The 20157-nt window shown below is 35.9% G+C and overlaps 1 protein-coding gene across 1 annotated transcript in view; it reads right to left on the reverse strand.

Annotated features, from left to right (window-relative positions):
* LOC115222188 (coiled-coil domain-containing protein 39-like) overlaps positions 1 to 20157 on the reverse strand; it is a 1476917-nt gene that overhangs the window by 1105988 nt on the left and 350772 nt on the right. Inside the window, exon 6 of the mRNA XM_029792337.2 lies at positions 9647 to 9775. Coding sequence (XP_029648197.1) covers positions 9647 to 9775 — 129 coding nt within the window. The remainder of the gene's footprint in view (positions 1 to 9646; positions 9776 to 20157) is intronic.

Consider the following 20157-nt stretch of genomic DNA (forward strand, 5'->3'; position numbering starts at 1 on the left):
CCATTGTATATGTGTGTGTGTGTGTGTGTTTATCTGTCACCACTGCTTGTGAGTGTAACTTAGCAGTTCAGTGAAAGAGACTGATGGAATATGTACCAGGCTCAAAAAGTAAGTCCTGGGGTTAATTTATTCAGCTAAAAATTCTTCAAGGCAGTGCTGCCCCTGCATGGCCTCTGTCAAGTGACATTTAAAAGATAAAAGATACCTGTATTTCAACGAAGCAAAGCATTAATTATTCTAAGAACAATGTACCATATTCCAGTTTCAAAAAGAATTTAACAAAAGCTTGCAACACACTATGAAAGTTTAAAGCAAAGCATTTATTGTATGAGATATCAATGGAAAATAAGCGAAACTAGCATCATGCTTGTATGGGTTTAAAGGGGGTACATAGGGGAATAGTATTTTATGGTCTGATGCCAACTCTTTCCTGTTTCTAAGTGAAGGAATAATTTCCCCAAACCATAAAATGACCAGACATGTTTATGCAGAGAACTGGAAACAAATGACATCATATAGATGATCCTTTTGTTTATGGAAATATCATGACATGACAAGAAGCCTGGACATGTTTCCGCAAATGTTTCAAGCAGCAAACAGCAATAAAGACAAGGAATGCGCACACACACACACACTTGCTGACATGCGACAGACTTGTTTCTGTTTCTGTCTACCAAATCCACTCAAAGTACTTTGGTCAGCTCAGAGATATAGTCGAAAATACTTGCCTAAGGTGCCATGCAGTGGGACTGAACTGGAAACCACATGGCTGAGAAGTAAAGTTCTTGACCATTCCTGCACTTATCACTACACCAAAAGAAATTCCTGCACAAAATTCTGTTCGATTTGAATAACTTGCTTTGTTTTGAGCAAAATATTATAAGGTGGAAGAAGGGTATTTGTAAAGCAGGAAAAGTGGAGATGGTGGGGGATTATGTTAGAAAACAGGAGGGGGGTGCCACTGCTCTATAAGCTATATTTTTCCACCAAAGCTACCAATGAAAGAATTACATGTTGGAATAATAACAAAGAAATACCCAGGACTTTCGAAATATCACTAGACATTTGTTCTAAAGCTCTACCAATTCAGTTTAATTCAACCAGCACTGTGTTGATGTCAACAACTTTTGAGTTTTGATGCAAATTAAAAAGTTCTGGTGTGGGTAATATGCAACAATAACAAATTTTAACGATATTTCTACTGGAATCATGACAATGTAATTGAATTGCATTATAAATCTAGCAGATTAATTAGATCAAGCCACTATTAGTTGTCAATTAATTGAAATTATGAATTCAAATTAAACTTATTACACTAGTTAACTATTCCCTACTCTTGCAGCAAACATTTACAATATAAACTTCACATCTGAATTTTAATCTTGCCAAAATTTGTTTTACTGAAAGATTGCTCGCCTGGACACTTTCAGCTCTGCAGTGGTTTCTGTTTGCTTTTTATGATCTCATTTCAAATTAAAGCCAAGCCATTCCTGCATTCTATACTTTCCATGGAATGAAATGATTTATATGTATATACATACACATACATTGGTCTGGCTGGTCCATGTACGGTCCACTGCATGACCAGGGCCTCAGCATGCTCTCACCACCAAAGAATGGCTTGAGATCATAATTCTTGTGGATATCAAATTTAGTCTCATAAGGAAAATTTGGTACCCAAGATTTGGGGAAAATTCAGGTGAGTGAAACAGGTGTGCAATTAAGCCTTTTGTTCCCATATTTCTGTGGAAATATGCTACCTCTTTGTTTCAATTAATTTTGAAAACAACATAGAAAATTTACTAAAATAACTCATTATTAATCTGGTGTAACTAAAAATGAAATTTTGATGGAATGTTTTAGATCACTTTAAAACTGGAATTTTGTATCATAAAACCAAGGGTGGTCTCGGGTGGATTGGCATGAGAAGGATTAAATGGGTTTGAAACCAAGTTTTTGGAGATTTTTAGACTTCCATTTAGAGATTCAGTTGTTATTTCTAGCAAATTGAGCAAAAATACAGAGAAGCTTTCCTTCATTCTTCTATAGACTTTCCTTCATTCTCCTGTAGACTTCTGACCATATTTTGAGAACGATGGATGTAGTAACAGACTGGAGGAACCAACACAGGAAGAAAATTGTGTCTCATCTTTGCAAGGAGAGATTCTTCTCTCATCAATTTAGTCTTACAGGAATTAAGATTAACAAAGTTTTTATGAGAATGAGATTATCTTACTGAAAAATACCATCTCCACTTATAACTGGTTTAAATCAGTCACATGAGTAAATAAGGGGAGGGGGTTAAACTCCACTATCAACATCAACATAATTATAAGGCTATGAGGAGTAACACATGGTCACATGACTGGATAGAAATAGCAACCAAATACCCTTAATTGTACTCCCATGTTAAAGAAAAAGCATGCACAAAGTACATATAGCTGTATGTAGGACAACATAGGAGACGGGATGGTCATGGCTGGATTACATTGGTTCATAGATCTGCTTAGTCAGGTATTGTCTGTGTCTATACAACAGCAATAACAATAAAATAGTTGTGGCGCTACACTACAGAAAGTCTCAAAGAGCCTGGGAATGAAATCACACAAAACTTGCTTTGTTTTCAATAGAAATCTATGATTGTGCAAAACGAGGCTCACTGACGTCAACACCAACACCATCGTCAACATCAACATCATGCTATTTCAATCACTGTTGCCACAAGAATTTAACATTATCATCAGCCTCACCATCTCTGTCATCATCAGAATCACTGCCACAAACACAAGTATCACCAATATCATCGTCATTGCAGTCATTGCTGTCATCATCATTATCATCTTTGTTGCCAACATTGTCATCACTATCATCATCATCATCATCTTGTCACCATGTTTGTCATCATCACAACCAGGAAGGCTGACCTGGGATATAAAACTGATCTCATAGCATGCAAGGTGCTGCCTCACAGCCTCCATTGCTCCTCAAGTGAAATTCTTTCTTTCTTTTTGATATTTTCCCCCAACCCTTTCTGCTGCTAAATATTTCTCCTGATGGTTTTTCCTGTCAGTTACTATTTTTGTTCCAGTTTTCAACAAAAGGTTGAAAGAGAAAAGGTCAAACATTATTACGCATCCACAAGAATTCCATAAGACGGCCACTAAAACAGACATTCCTAAACTGTCCAGAACAATGACCATGCTGGGGCATCACATCAAAGGGTTTAGTTAAACAAATTGACCCCAGTACGTTTATAAAATATGGTCTATCAGTCTCTTTTGCTGAACTGCTAAGTTACAGGGCGATAAATAACCTGTTGTCAAATGAGAGGAGGGTGGGGAAAACCAATGCAAAAACACAGACTCACACACACAAATCCAAGAACACCCTGATTATCAAGGACACAATCCCTCATCTAACTGTTGCCCTCCAATACACAGGCAAATGCACAGAGCAGCTCCATTTACCCCAAACCCTTCGGCCACAATAACCCATCTTTTGAGAAACTCTTCAAGTGGGGAGAGTAACTCTCACTCCATCCTAACAATATCTGCTCTGAATTAACTGGTTTTCCTCAAATTGTTACAAAACCTCAACACCATATTAAGACATTGCAATTTATTTAACAAGTTTCTGCAAATCTTGCAATAATAAGAACTAATATTCTCGCAGTTTTCTTTCATTTCAATTTCATTTTTCGTTTGTTTTTTTTAAATATTGCTTTTAGGTTATTTGGCATTATTTGTTGATTTTTTTTATAAATTCATTTGTTTTGTTGTTAAGTGTGTGTTTGGTAAAGGTGTGTGTGGGTTGGTTGATCTTTATTAAAATGATGTATTGTTTCTTAATTAATTTTTAGATGAGTTATATATTTCAAAATTAAACTTCAAGTTTCATTAATGAAATTATTTTCAATATGAAATCAAACTGTTTGATGGCCTTCCGAACATATATTTAGAATTTTTACCCACTACAATGAACAAAATTATTACAAAAATAATAGAAGTAAATAAAGAAATATTATGAATTTGTTGCTTATGGACACAGACGTGACTATGTAGTTAAGAAATTGGCTTCAAAATTACATGGTTTCCAGTTCAAATTTCATGCACAGCTGCTTAGGTCATTTGTCTCCCAGTATAGTTTTAATTTGCCAAAAGTTGTGAGGGAGATGTGGTCTAAGGAAAAGAAAAGTGAAATCAATGAAATACAACAGAAATTTTCTGAGTTGAAAATTGTATGAAACCTAAGCAACTTTGAAATGTGAAATCACTTTACATTGTGTGTGGACCGCACAGATGTTGATGCTAAGGCTTTTAGGTGACCATAAATGGTTGAGAATGCATTCAAGGCACAGGCATGGCAGGCACATGGGTGGCTGTGTGGTTTGGAAGCTGGCTTTCTTACTAAATGGTTTTAGGTCCAATCCCACTGTGTGACATCTTCAGCAAGTCTTCTACTGTAAGCCCTAGGCACACCAAAATCAAACATGACTAATATGTTTGTGAGTTGAGGTGGTGGTGGGGGGTGCATGCATGTGTGCATGTGTGTGTGCATATATGTATGTCTCTCTCTGTCTCTCTTTCCCTCTCTCTCTCTTTCTCTCTGTCTCTCTCTATATATATACATACACACACACACACAGACATATGCGTTAGTGTGTTTACGTGTGTGAATGATTTCATATACCACTTGTTTGCCCACCAGTTATAAATAATGGGTTTGCTGATGTTTGCGTATAAGACTTCTTGACATGTCTTGACAAGTTGCTGCATTTTTGTAAACAAAAGGCTCGTTCATATGGTGTCATTTGTTTCTAGTTCTCAGCACAAACATGTCCAAGCTGTTTCTCATTAGATAGACTGGGGGATTATTTCCTCACCACAAACTAAGAGTGAAGTTTGGTGACAGGAAAGGCATAAGGCCGTAGAAGACTTGGTCTCATTTTACACTTATCTGGCCCTTGTAGGCATGAAAAAGAAGATGATAAAGCGACAATGATGATGACAGCAGAATACACAAAGTGGAACAAGCAATCAAATGATAATATGATATAATGTCATAGTAATCAAATGAGAGTATAATACTTGATGTTACATAGTATGTTTCAAATCTTAGTTGGACTGTGTAAAGAGGTAGCATCAGCCCTTTAAAATTCCACAGCTGTGCTTACAGGGGTTTGAATAAGGCTAGTTGACAACAATGGCATTGAGCAAAGGATTCTAGAGATGATGGCAGTATTAAATCACATAAAGCATTATCTCAAACTACCTCAAGAACAAGAAAAATAATCCAATCTACAAGTCTTAGAATTACCATTCTTTGAGGTATTTTTGCACATAACAAGATGAATAGTTGACCATAAAACAAATCTTATAGATACCTTTACATAGTCACTTAAAATGCTAGAAATAGCAGCTAAAACTCTCTGATATGATACTTTACCATTTTGAAGATATCAATAACATTATATAATATAATTCTAGAAAAATCCCCAAAATGTAAAAAAAAAAAAGTGATTTGGCCACAGTTGCAACAATTTTGAACATAAGTTTACTCCAAGTTACCCTGGATCCAATCAAAGGCAATTACCCCTTGTCTAAAAAATTTCTTGCTCATTAGTGTGATTGCTGGTTTCAAAATCACTTCCAGGGTCACTCTCTTTGGATTTGGTTCTAGAGCAGCAGTGATTTGGACAAAGCTACCTTTGAAATGATACATTTCTAAATCTCTCAGAGAGATTTATGCAGTAGCAGCATGATAAAATAATGGTATGTTGTCAAGAGTATGTATTATTTCCATTTTCAAAAATCAGTGAATGTATTTCACTTGAAATATGTTTTCAAAGGTAAATAAGCATCGACAGCTAGCAAGCCATGCTACTCCAGCTGATGATGAGCAATGACTCTGAAACTAGTCTCTGAATGATGGCTTTGCTGGGTGGAGGTGCTTATCTCCCCCTTTGAAAACATAAGGACACAGAAACTGTGTCGAGTCCAACAGGAAACGGTGTTTCTTAGGGCTAAATAGCAGTAGCATTCTTCCCTTTCATGGTACTGTCACATTAAGTTTATCACTTTAATGCTATCTTTCTTTGCATTTCTTGCACCCAGGACCTCAGATAAAAACTTGTCAAAATCTGTTTTGAACACATCCACATCTATGCCTTGTAAATCTCTGGAGATTTTTGGCAAGGTATTAAACTGTAAGCACTTTCTATATAGAGCCCTTGCTGTAGATGGGACAAGTGGGAAGATTTCTGTTTTGATATGTAAGGATGGGCACAGTTCTTATTATGGGTTTTATATATTATGCAATTAAAGTCACATTATTCGATGATGTGTGTGTGTGTGTGTGGTGGGGTATTCATTTATGTATATTAATTTGATTCAAAGAGACCCTGTATAAACAAAAAATATGTTGTTTAGAATTAAAAAGAAAAATGTTTTCTCAGTTTCAGTTGTGTATCTGAACTCATTGTCTGCAACATAACTTATGGTGAGTTAATTCACACGATACAACAATGGAAATGATTAAAAACTAAAAATTAAAATTAAAATACTTTTTTGTTAGTAAACGTAATGTTAATTATACCTATTGTGCATTATTACAATCATCATGGCAACAATTATTTTTCTTCAGATTCTAAATATTGCTTTCTACAAACCTCAAGGTTTTGAAATTTCTGTTATACTTTGTTCTGGCGGCAGCTTATCTTTTCTTTTCATTTTTTTGTTTTATGTTTGTTGCATACTATCATTCTCATTTTGAAAATAAAATAATTGACAAAAACCAAAGGTGCTAAAACCATGTGAGACACTAACTTTTCTAAATATAATCTATTTTTGCTATCCTAAATCGAAACTCCTTTGTCAACAAATAATCTAGATTTAATTACACACACACACACACAAAATATTAAATAAATGACAAAAATAAAGAGGAAATTATGCTATAAAATCCATTAGCTTATGGCTGTTTCTGCTGTGAGATGCAATGCAATCAGTGGTGAGTGTTTGTGTTTCACCTTACAGCTCTCTCAGACACTTAAAATGACGTGCAAGTTTATTTGGGAAAGCATTTACACATGTATGCATCTATATATATACTGTATGTAAATAGTGAGATAACACATACACACACGCATACACGCATGCATACACACACACACACATAAATGTGAGTGGATAAATGAAAAAGAATCACTCATTGTCATAATTTAAAAGAGGCTCATTTCGCCCACCCCATACAATTTAGAGTTTTGTCAACTCATCACAGGAACCTTGCTCATCATCCACACTTCCATGCTTCCATCTTTTCCACAGCTGCCTGTTGTCAACCTTTACCTGTAACCAAGCATGGTCAAAGAGAAGGTGGAAAATGGATGACATTCATTTACAATCATCTAGACATGCAGACTCAATTATACATGCACAAACATATATGTATAATATATATATATGCATGTGTATGTATGTGTGTCAGTGTGTGTGCGTGTGTATACACAGATATAACATCCATATTTGTATACTATTTTATTTTAAAATTTAATTAATCATGTAAAACTGTGTTTAAAAAATATATTAATAAAATATTTCCTGCACATTTCAAGAATGCATTTCTGTATTACTTTCTAATTTTATTTTTAACCTTCTTTGTCATAATAATTGTGATTTTCCTTTTTATCTTCTTTATAATTTAAAAATGTTTTCATTCTACAACAGTAACATCTAATAATGTTAACATGCAAATATGAAGCAAGTAAGAGCAAATAATAAACAAGCGTGTGCACACACATGCACACACACACACACACAAATATATATATGTACATATATAAATATACATATATATATATATGTATGTATATACACATATATACACACATATATATATACATACATATATATATATATACATATATACACACACATATATATATATACATATATGCACATATATATATACATATATATATGCAGATATAAATATACACATATATATATATGTTTGTGTATATATATATATATGTATGTATGTATGTATGTATGCATGCATGCATGCATGCATGTATGTATGTATGTATGTATGTATGTATGTATGTATGCATGCATGCATGCATGCATGTATGTATGTATGTATGTATGTATGTATGTATGTATGTATGTATGTATGTATGCATGCATGTATGCAGTGTGTGTTTGTATATATTGAGAGAGACAAATGAAAAAAAAATGAGAAGGACAGCCTATTTTTATCTAAATATATCATTTCAGAAATTTATGAAAATAGTAATATAAAATAGAATATACTGAAGCTTTGTATGAATATCAATTTTTGCAAATAATATTCTGGTGTCTGTGAATAAGGAAATTTTCAATGATAAATTAAATATTTCACCAGCAAAATATATTAGAAAGATTAGATGATTATCAAAGTAGCTTTTACATAATCAAAGCACTGCAGCCACTACAAGACTCATCAGCTCAACACTATTTTGAGGATTTTCACAACACAAGTTTCAGTCCTTGCTGCTACTGCTGCTGCTGCTGCTGCTGCTGCATGGTGTCTAGTGTGCTTTGATGAAGTTGAGAGATATGTTAGTGGAGTGCAAGCTCCTTGTAGGATCACCCATGCTGCTAGACAGGTCAGAGGTTAGACTAATTTGGACCACTGCTTCCCAGATGTAAAAATGGGTCTGTGTGGGGTCAAGAACCATACTTAGAAAGAAAAAAGGCGAAGTCAGAGAAGTATTGATGGGAATTCAAAACCAACACGATGTGGGAGAGGCAGGTTTTCTTCAGGAACTGAGAAATACTGAAGCAAGTGATGCAGTGTGTGAGTGTATGCATGCATGTGCACATGCATGTGTGTGTGTGTGTTATATTAGAAGCAGTTATTTTAACCATATCAGCCAAGCAAAACTTACCCTAAAATTGCCAAGGAAGTGATGAAATTATCCAGTCAGTAAAGAATTTGTATTGTATTACGTTTGGCATAAATCTGGGGTTTTTTTTTCATTTCCCACTTTTCTAGTCTATTCAAGTGGCTGCTGATGGAGCTTCCCCTCCAGCTGTTGCATCATAGATGTGTGAAAGGGGCAGAGAATGGGACAGTTGAGAGAGTGTTGATGTTCACTCACAATTACCACTGGCACGTAAAACAATTAGCTAAAACATGGTATGTGCTGTCAAGCCATACTCAATATTCTCACACTAGTCTTGAAGACTTTGGAAACAGTCATGAACAACAGGTTCTTTTCAAATCATTTAAGAAATTGAGTAACTGCCACACAAAATTCGGTCACAATCACAAATATCATTGCCAGGACATCTTATAATTAGCAAACTTTCATACAGTAATTAGTTAATGCATTCATTCATTAGTTTACCTCATTAACTCCTAACTTTTGTGATGTTTATGCCATTCCACAAAAACCAGATTTTCATTATTGAGATAAAAAGATGTGAAATCTGAAAAATTAAGGAAACTGAAAAATAAAATAAAAAACAGAAAAGTGCAAACAAAATTGGCATTCCAAGCTGTGTCAGTGGTAGTAAGGAACCAGGTCACTTAGCTGAGAATGCTCAATGGATTGAGCAATTAATACTTAATTGATTAACAAATTGATTGATTAGCAACTTACATTATTCAAAGATTCCATATCATCATCTCTTTTCTTCATCAAATTCAGTGTTCGTTCCCATCTTTCTATCAACTCATGCCTTTCTAAATGGCTTCGCCGAAATTCCTCAGCGGTTTTATCCAAAGCAATCTGTATAAATATATGACAATATGAGAGACAATGATAAAACATGATACTATAACACATTTCTATTTCATTCATAATTGCAAGACTGTATCAAAACACTTCTTTTAAAAATGTAAACAATAGTGTATCCATACATATATACACACACACACACACACACACACACACACACACACACACACATACACATGTATATGTAAACAGGATCAGGGATTCAAAGAATATAACAGAGCTCACATTAAGCTCTCTGGCTGGAGTCTGGCTAACAAGAAAGACTGTAGTTAAGGTTAGGATGAAACCTTAGCATCATCATTCTGAAAATCCAGGAATTGCAATGGTTGAGGGTCATGTATAGAAACTGATCAGCCTTAACCAAAGGAAATAAACATCTATTCTCTCACATCACTTCTTTAATTGGTGATTTATATGTGTAAGGAAAAATACTGAGACCATTATCTGCCATTTCATTGTTAAAATTAATATTCTCCATATAAAATTATTTGGGTTATTCTTCTGTAGAATATTAAATTGCTTTTATACAGAACTAGATTTAAAACTGAATGTTGTGTGTTTGTATGCTAGCATACAAACACTTATAAACACACACACAAACTGACTGTGAATCAAATAGCCAATGTGTGTGTATCTGTGTTGGTTTGTTTACTTTCCTATGAATTAGTGATTTGGCAAAAGGCGACCAACTGAATCAAAACCAGATTTGAAACTACGTTCTGGGGCAGATTCGATCAACTGAGCCCCTTATGGTATTGCACCAGTATGGCCATGGTCCAATGGCTGCTGCAATTTACATTGTCATCAGCCGTACTACCACCAAACACCATCAACAACCACCTCAACCACAATCACCACTGCCACCACCCCATCATCATTATAATTATTTTCATTGCCATCTTGAACAGCACCAAATCACCCCTTCATCATCACCATCATCACCAACAACACCAACATCCTATCATTACCGTTGACACACCCTTACCGACACCACCACCACCAGCCTGAATCATCAACATCACTAACACCCACACACCCATTGCATTAACATGTCCCCACCACCACCATCACCGTTACCTGCACTACTAGCATGCCCTTCCTATGATGACCATCACTACCACCACAATCATCATCATCACCATCAATGTCCTTATTGCTATCATCAATACCATCACCACCACCACCATCAGCCTCTCACCATCATCATCACCACCACTACTGCTGCTGTTATCAAAGTCATTATCATGCATTTTTGATTTAATAAATGCAGATGAAATGTTTTCACATTTTTGATTACTGTATTTTTACCAATTTTATCATTTTTATATTTTTTTAACCTCGCTAAAGATATAATTGCCTGGAAATTAATATTGGAAATATTTCTATAAATATTTGACATTTTAAGAAAGTAGATAAGGAATTATCATTGGAGTAAAATCTTTGTTTCAAGTTCGTCAAATCTATTTCTAAACCAAAAAGAATTTACAAAAAAACAAAACAAAAAACATGAGGATGGGCTGGCATGTTTGGAGGCTGATTGTGTAGGAGTGATGCTAGAGCTGCGAAATCTTGCATGCATTCATTTCAACTCTTTCTATTAATAGTTGTATTGGTTGTTTACAGGTGAACTGACACCTGAGTGTTCAAAGAAGACTTCAAATACAACAAGTAGCAACTTCTTTGAAATTGGACAAAATTTAGCATCATGGGGTTTTCAAGAACCTGCAGCAAAAAGGGGTTTAGCCTCCAAGGACATCCATACTGACATGCTGGTCACATTAAGGGATGCTGCTCCAGCTTTATCAACAGTGCAAAAGTGAGGAGCAGAATCTAGAATGGTGAGTCTTGAAGATGGTCCAAGGTCTGGATGTCCTGCAACTGTCACCATTGAGAAAAACATTGATCGTATTCATCACATAATGAGGGATGATAGGCAACTGACTGTGAATCAAATAACCAATGCGATTAGCATATCCCATGAGAGAGATGAGAATATTCTGCCAAATGAACTTGGCATGACAAAGGTTTCTGTTCAGTGGCTGCCACATTTTCTGACACTTGATCAAAAGCACAAAAATCTGACTTTGTTTGAGGCAGATCCATCTGGTTTCCTTGAATGTTTCCTAACCCAGAATAAGTGTTGGCTCATCATTTTGAGCCAGAAATAAAGAGACAATCCACACAGTGGAAACAACCCACCTCACCTGCTTCAAAGAAAGGCCAAGGTCGTTTCATCTGCAGAGAAGGAGATGAGCCCAGCTTTTTTGAGTGCAAAAGGCATTGTGCTTATTGACCATCTTCAAAAGATTGGCAGTTACGAAAGACTATCAAGACCAAACTTATGAAAGTCCTTGCTTTCAAAAGCTGCAGTGCATGAGTGTGGCTTTGAACTGAGTGGTCACTCACCCTATTCTTCTGATTTGTCCCCATCTGACAACCCAACATGATTCCCCAATACGGTAAAATACTTGACTGGGAACCAGTGACACAATAATGATGATGTCATATCTGCTGTTGATGACCTTTTTGACCAACAGGAGGATAGCTTCTCCCCCAATGCGATCCAAGAACTGCAATAATCTTTTCTGCTCTAGGCACAAGGCCTGAAACTTTGAGGGAGGGGGCCAGTCGATTAGTTCGACCCCACTGTGCAACTGGTACTTAATTTATTGACCCAAGAGAATGAAAGGCAAAGTTGACCTCAGCAGAATTTGAACTCAGAACGTAAAGACAGACGAAATACCGTTAAGCATTTTGCCCGGCATGTTAACATTTCTACCATCTCGCTGCCTTAAGAACAGCAATAATGATGGAAGAAGTGTGTGGATTGCAAGGAGGAATGCATTGGAAAATAAAGCACATTTGGTTACATTCTACGAGAGTATCTGAGTCAGCTTATGAACTTTTCAGCCAATCCTCATAATAAAGTTAATTTCTGAAAATGCAAATTAAAAATTTTTGATGAAACATCATTGAAATGGGGAAACAAAATACATACCTAAAAATAAAATAAAAAGGAAACAAAATAACTGAACAAGGAATGAGATCCTGTTAAATGAAATATTATTATGTGAATAAATTGAAATGTGAATAATTAAGCTAGAACAAAGAATAAATAACAGGAAACACTAGAAGGAGAGTGAGAACAGAGAGGGAGAGAAAGAAAAGGGGGGAAAGATAGAGGGGAGGGAGATTGAAGAGAGGGGAGAGAGAGGGAAGATAATGTGCGTGTGTGACGGAGAGAGATAAAGAGAGGAAGAGAGAAAGAGGAAAGAATTTCACTTGATGAGGATGTCAACATGTTTGGAGATATCGTTCAGCTGTTGTCTTTTCACTTGATTCAGTCAATTGACTACGGCCATGCTGGGGCACCACTTTGAAGTGTTTAGTGGAAAAGATTGACTCCAGTACTTATTTTATCAATCTCTTTTGCTAAATTACAGGGATGGAAACAAACCAACGCCAGTCATCAAGTGGTGGTGAAAAAAGCAAACACACCCAAACACACACCCGTATCAACATTGCATAATCCCTGTCTCCCATTCTAACATGTTTTGCATTGTTCAACAGGAGCTGAGGATCCAGAGGACTGTGCCAGGCTCCACTGTCTGCTTTGGCATGGTTTCAATGGCTGGATGCTTTTCCCAGCACTTTTTATGTGGCACCAACACTGGTGAGGTCACCTGGTAACCTGCAAGACAAGACTATTCAACCAAGGGCTGCTTACTATTGATGGACGTGACTTCATTCAAGTTGATGAGAACTTAAAGTATTACAGAAGGATAGAAACAGGTGTCTTGCAGTTGAGATGTGTGCTTACTTCAATTGGAAGAGGAGAGATGGTAAAGAGGCATTAAGGCATACCCTTAAGTTAGAGGAAGGTGAATGTAAGAGAAATAGTCCTGAGCAAGGTGAATGGGTGGGTAAGTCTGTGACTGCTTGAAAGGAGAGTTGATAATGGAAAGAGATGGAGACAGAGGTGAGAGCAGTGAAGAGTGAACAGGAGTGGGAGTGTGATCAATGGTGAAGGAGAGAGGATGGAAGAAATGGGTTTAGGAAAGGAAGGTGATGGCTGACAGCACACATGAAGGGGTATGTGGGTGGTGAGCAAGAGATGCAGAAGAGACACTTCAGGGACAGAGTGGGTCAGGGGAATTGATGTAAGGGATATGCTTGCAGAGCCTCATTTGTGCAATTTGCTCTTCTCAGCAAGTTGCAAATAATCTTGGTCTTTTGTCATCTCGTCTGTGAGACTCAACGACTGGAGGCTATTTTTCACTCCTTCATCTCAAACCTTCTTGGGTCTGCTTCTTCAACAGGTTCCATTCGCATTGACACTTCTTTATGTAACTCTCCCCATCCACACACATCATATGACCAGTGTGACTTTGCCTTGCACAATGATGTTACTCTCATACAGCAGAGCATGCTCGTTTCATCCCTTTCTAAACTTTGCCTTTCCTCTGCATTCATGGCCCACATTTCACAATCATTTTGTAAAAGACAATATAAGTATGTTGGGAAATTCTAATATTAATATAATAATATTTACATAATAATATTAATATAGTCTCAAGTACAAGCATTTATGTAACTGGAACAGATTTAGTCTCATGTGGGGTTGGTATCCCAAAAGTTTAAGCAATTTCAACGTATATATCCTATATTTTCAAAATGTTTTAACGGAGGAAGGTTTACATAATAGATGAATTCCCTGTTATATACTACACAAAACTTAAGTGTAAAACATCACTGCTATGGTTTGACTTCAAGATTACAACAATACATGTGTGAGTGCGTGTGTATCCTTCCATCAGGCTTCCACACAGTTTCTATCTACCAAATTCACTCACAAGGCAGACCTGGGACTGTAGATAAAGACACTGGCCCAAAGTGCCACACAGTGGGACTGAACTCAAACCAAGCAGTTTCAAACCAAGCTTCTTAACCATGCAGCCATAAAAGTATCTGTAAGAACTCTTATGAATCTAATCACCTCCACAATGACATTTGTGAAAGGTTGATTTCATGCCAAACTCTAGTCAATCTTTCAAGTATAGAAAGCAACAATTTGCTATTCAAATCTCTGTGTGTGTGAACACACATGTGTTGTGTGTGTGCGTGTGTGTTTGTAACTGTTTCTATTCCTTTATATATCATATACAATATTGTAGGAAAATTAATAATAGTCATTTTCAAAAAAATTTTTTCTTTATTAATTCTTTTGTGGTTAGATTTTTAATGAAACAGACTGTCAACGTGTTTCAATAAATTTCAAAAATCAAAATCAAAAATAAATTTCAAGGAATTAGTAATTCGATTTTGCATTATTAATGCTTTGTGTTATATATTCAGATTCTCTATATCCTGAGTTCAAATCCTGCTGAGGTCAACTAAACTTTTTGTCCTTCCAAATAAAATACCAGTGAAGTACAGAGGATAATCATATCAATTAACCCCTTCTCGCACCTTGAAATTGCTGGCTTTGGGCCTAAATCAGAAACCATTATTAATTCTTTTACCATTTACTTGTTTCAGCTCAAGAGCTGTGGCAATGCTGGTGCACTGCCACTAACTGTGCTGCATTTTCACTACTTGAAACCTTCTCTGACCTGCAGCATTTGATGAATGAAGGAGTTTAAGGTTGCTATCCTCATCAACATATCCTGCCACAAAGTAGGCTCATCTGGAACTCTTCATAGGAAGAAATACAGTTTTGCTTTGAAAACATCTACATCCACCCATGTGGGTCTCATAAGCTTTTGGGGGAGAATATTGAAGTGTTCTGGGCCATTGAAACTCAAGATTCTGCAGTATCTGGTCCTATATTTGATGGTGATGCATTGGCACAATGCAGTGGTACACTGTTCTGCTGTTTGTGTAACTTTTAATGCCAAAAGTTTGGTACAAGTCCTTCCAAGACATCTTACACTCCAAGTTCAAAACCTGCAAACATCATTGCCTTTCATTCATCAGAGTCTAATAAAAATAAAGAACCAGTCAGAGACAAAAATACTGGCAGTGACTAACCCACCCACTATCCTAGAAATTGCTTGCTTTCTGCCTAAATCACAAACAATTCTTAAGCTGGAGATTTCTAATATAAATTTCAAAAAGGTTTTTACATAACACTGTGCTGCAAGATTTTCATATAAAAGATAGTGTGACTGCTTTCAAACGTGAGCTTTTATATGACCAGACAAGACAGAGTCTCATGTGGGGATAGAGTTCAAAAGTTTAAACAATTTCAACAGTAGCACATTGTCAGAACTGGATAAAATGCCTTGTGGTGCTTATTAAATCCATTTAACTTTACTGTCTGGGCTCAAGTTTCATGAGGTTATGAATAATATACCCTTTGACCATTGGAAACTTAATGCTAAGATATTTATGTTGTTGTTATTTAACCCAGATCCGTTCTGGCCAAGCATACTTGTCAGCAAAGATATGCCAATCACAATCATCTCATATTTTGCCTACGTTTGATGGAATCAAACCAACTCTTTTTTAAGATGATAGGATGTGAATTAAGGGAAATTGGTTACTATTTTTATGATGAATGACACATAGCACTTTTTGAAATAGAGTGGAGAGGATTTGAACTTGGAGTATTAAGGGGTGTAATTAAATAGCATAATGTAGTTGTTTTAATGCTCTGCTGATTATGCAAATAACTTCTCTAATTGTATTTCAATATCATTTTCTAATACCTGCTTTATTAAGTTCATTTCTTAACTATGTAGAAGAGAAAACTTACAATATTTTAAAGGTAATTATCAAAATGGTAGTATTTAGTAAGGATCTCTGATCTTACATTTAGATAATTTACTTAATTGTTGATGTTTTTCAGGACAAGATTATTTCAATGCTTATATATTCAATGCATTGTGTTCCTTACATACTTGTTTTCTTAGAAAGTGTGCAAGAGTTTTAAATTTTGGCCAACACACTAATTCTTGGGGAAATATGACTGACAGTTCATGATTTGGGCTTTTAAAAATCATATTCTGATTCTGTTCACCAAATATTTATCCCCCTACATCACTCAGACCTGCCAGACTGTAAATTATTATTATTATTATTATTATTATTATTATTATTGCAAATACATAAATACCATTATCAAAAGTAGATCAAGATGGCAAGCAGAAATTATTGAATTCACATTCAAAATAGATTAATCCATTATTTAGTAAATTATAACTATAAATTCTTCGAAGTTTTCCAGTTTGGATGTTGTAAACTTCAAGAAATTGATGGTGAAAATGCAACTTATTTATGAGAGGAAAGTATGAAAAATTTTCTTATCTTTTGTGTAATTAATTGTGTTTCTGATGGGTAATGGGAGATAAGAATGATTTCTAATTGTAAATAGTGAGAAAGTGTCTTGTTTGTGGGGAAGTCATCAATTTGTTCCAAAATATCAAAGACAAGTGTCAAGATAAGGAACTTAGAGTTACACAGAAATAGATTGGAAGAATAGAATACAAGGAATGTTTCTAAAACAAACACACACTTAAAATACCACAGATGATCTGAAATACCATCATCATCATTTAATGTCTGTTTTCCAATGAGACTCCTTTCTACCATAGGTACAAGGCCTGGAATTTTGTGGTGGGTGGAGGGGGATATTTGATTACATCCACTCCACTACTTGACTGCTATTCATTTCATCAACCAAAAAAATGAATGGAAGCTAAAGGTGAGCTTGGTGGAATTTGAACTCTGAACATAATGTGTCAGAAATAGGAATAATAATGATGATGATGATGATGTGACACACTGTTTTTACGTCCTGTTTTTGTCACATTTATTCCTTGTTTTTACCCCTCTGCAAAGGAAATTTATTTAATTTTTTCGCAGGAAGGACTAGTTCGATGAGACGTGTTCTGTCCTCACCTTCGAAACACGCTGGAGTTGAACTAGGGACAGCTGATGAAGGGGATTTTTCCTTGTGTAGTTGTCTTGTACTCTGTTTTTTCGTTGTTAAAAAAATGGTCCGTTCCATGCTGTTTTTACTTTTTCGTTTCTCATTGAGTTCTACGTCTATTTGTGGTGTCCTGTACACACGTATATATATTTATATATGCATGTATATATACATGTAGATGTAGGTACGTACATATATGTTTGTATGTATGCATATATTTTATTTATTACACTATTGTATGACTGAGCGCCCTCGCGTCGATTCGATTTGTTTCGGTTCGTTTCGTTTCTTCTTCTTCTCTAAGCTGGTTTATATATATATATATATATATATATATATTATATATATATATATGTTTGCATGGATATATATATATATAATATATATACATACATATATATATATATATATACATACATATATATATATATATATACATACATACATATATATATATATATATAATATAATATATATATATATATATATATAATATATACATACATATATTATATATATATATATATATATAATATATATATATATATATATATATATAATATATATATATATAGTGAAGCCATAACCCGTGGCCCCTACCTGAGACGTAGTCAGTCCGCCTGTGCATACCTTCCTGCTTGTGACACTTGTGAAGACCTGTTGAGGCAAATCAAATCAAAGTCAAATCGAATCAAGTCAAACCAAATCAAAATAGATGAACATCAATGGAATTTGTATCCTTGTGGTACCAGTGCCGGTGGCACATAAGAAAACCATCTGAACGGGACCATAGCCAGTACCGCATCGACTGGCCTCCGTGCTGTGGGCACGTAACAAACACCGTCCGAGCGTGGCCGTCTGCCAGCCTCGTCTGGCACCTGTGTCGGTGGCACATAAAAACACCATCCGAGCGTGGCCGTCTGCCAGCCTCGTCTGGCACCTGTGTCGGTGGCACATAAAAACACCATCCGAGCTTGGTCGTCTGCCAGCCTCGTCTGGCACCTGTGTCGGTGGCACATAAAAACACCATCCGAGCGTGGCCGTCTGCCAGCCTCGTCTGGCACCTGTGTCGGTGGCACATAAAAACACCATCCGGGCGTGGCCATTCGCCAGCCTCGTCTGGCACCTGTGTTGGTGGCACATAAAATCACCCACTACACTCTCGGAGTGGTTGGCGTTAGGAAGGGCATCCAGCTGTAGAAACACTGCCAGATCTGACTGGCCTGGTGCAGCCTTCGGGCTTCCCAGACCCCAGTTGAACCGTCCAACCCATGCTAGCATGGAAAGCGGACGTTAAACGATGATGATGATGATGATGATGATGATGATGATGATGATGATGATGATGATATGTGAATACATATATATATATGCATGTATGTATATGTGCATGTAAGTGTGTGTGTATGTGTATATATACACACATACGCACAAAAGAAACACATGCAGATACCCAGATATATACGTAGACAGACACATATCATCATTATATATATGTTACGATATACATTTGTATTTGTTTTACATCTCAGGTAAAAAACACAAATTTATGTATCAAACACTAAATCACACATACACTTTTTTGTGTGTGTCTGTGTGTGTAAGCTGTTTTGTCTTTTTTCTATGTTTACATGAATAGAACAGATCTGCTGCCTCTCAGCATTGCACCACTTGTCATCCTGCTTCATAAGGTTCAGTTTCCAAATATTAACTTTAACTACGACTTCCCGTGACATCTTTGATATCTCTCAACCACTGCCAGCTTTGGCTCACAGTATTTTTGCATTTTATCCAGCTGTTATCATCCATAAACATCGCAATCCCATAAAGTGAAATCTTCTTTCAGGCACCATACATATGATTGCTTGTATCCCCAGTTTCTCTCCTAATTCTCTTAATATGCTACACCTTTCATGCACTCTAATATTATACAAACATTCGGTGAAACATGCTTCTTTCATTTCTGAAACACTTTTACATACTCTTCCTTTCAACAGTCATGTTTCATTGCCATGCAGCATTGTGTTTTATTCACAAGCATCATACAATCTACACTTCCATCAAAAAGAGAAATCGTTTATGACCAAAAGAGTTATTAATGCCATGGACATTTTCCCATCCTGTTCTTTTTCTCTGACATTCCAACTTTCAGAGAATTCCAACTTATTGCCCAGTAGTTTTATTTCACATCAAACACCATCATCTTTCATGGATTCTTCCACAGAATTGAAATAGAATCTATTTCACACATACCCTTAAAAGTTAACTAATCTTCTGTTTCAACCACATACAAGGTTTTGTTTAACTGATACACAAAGTCTGATCCCATTACATATCTTGGGCACCCATAGCTTACATTTCATACACCACCAAGAAGACTTCCTACTAATTCCTTTTCTATTTATCAAACCTGGCCATTTCCCAGAGTGAAGTATATTAC

This window comes from Octopus sinensis, linkage group LG19, assembly GCF_006345805.1.
Source record: "Octopus sinensis linkage group LG19, ASM634580v1, whole genome shotgun sequence".
NCBI classification, from domain to species: domain Eukaryota; kingdom Metazoa; phylum Mollusca; class Cephalopoda; order Octopoda; family Octopodidae; genus Octopus; species Octopus sinensis.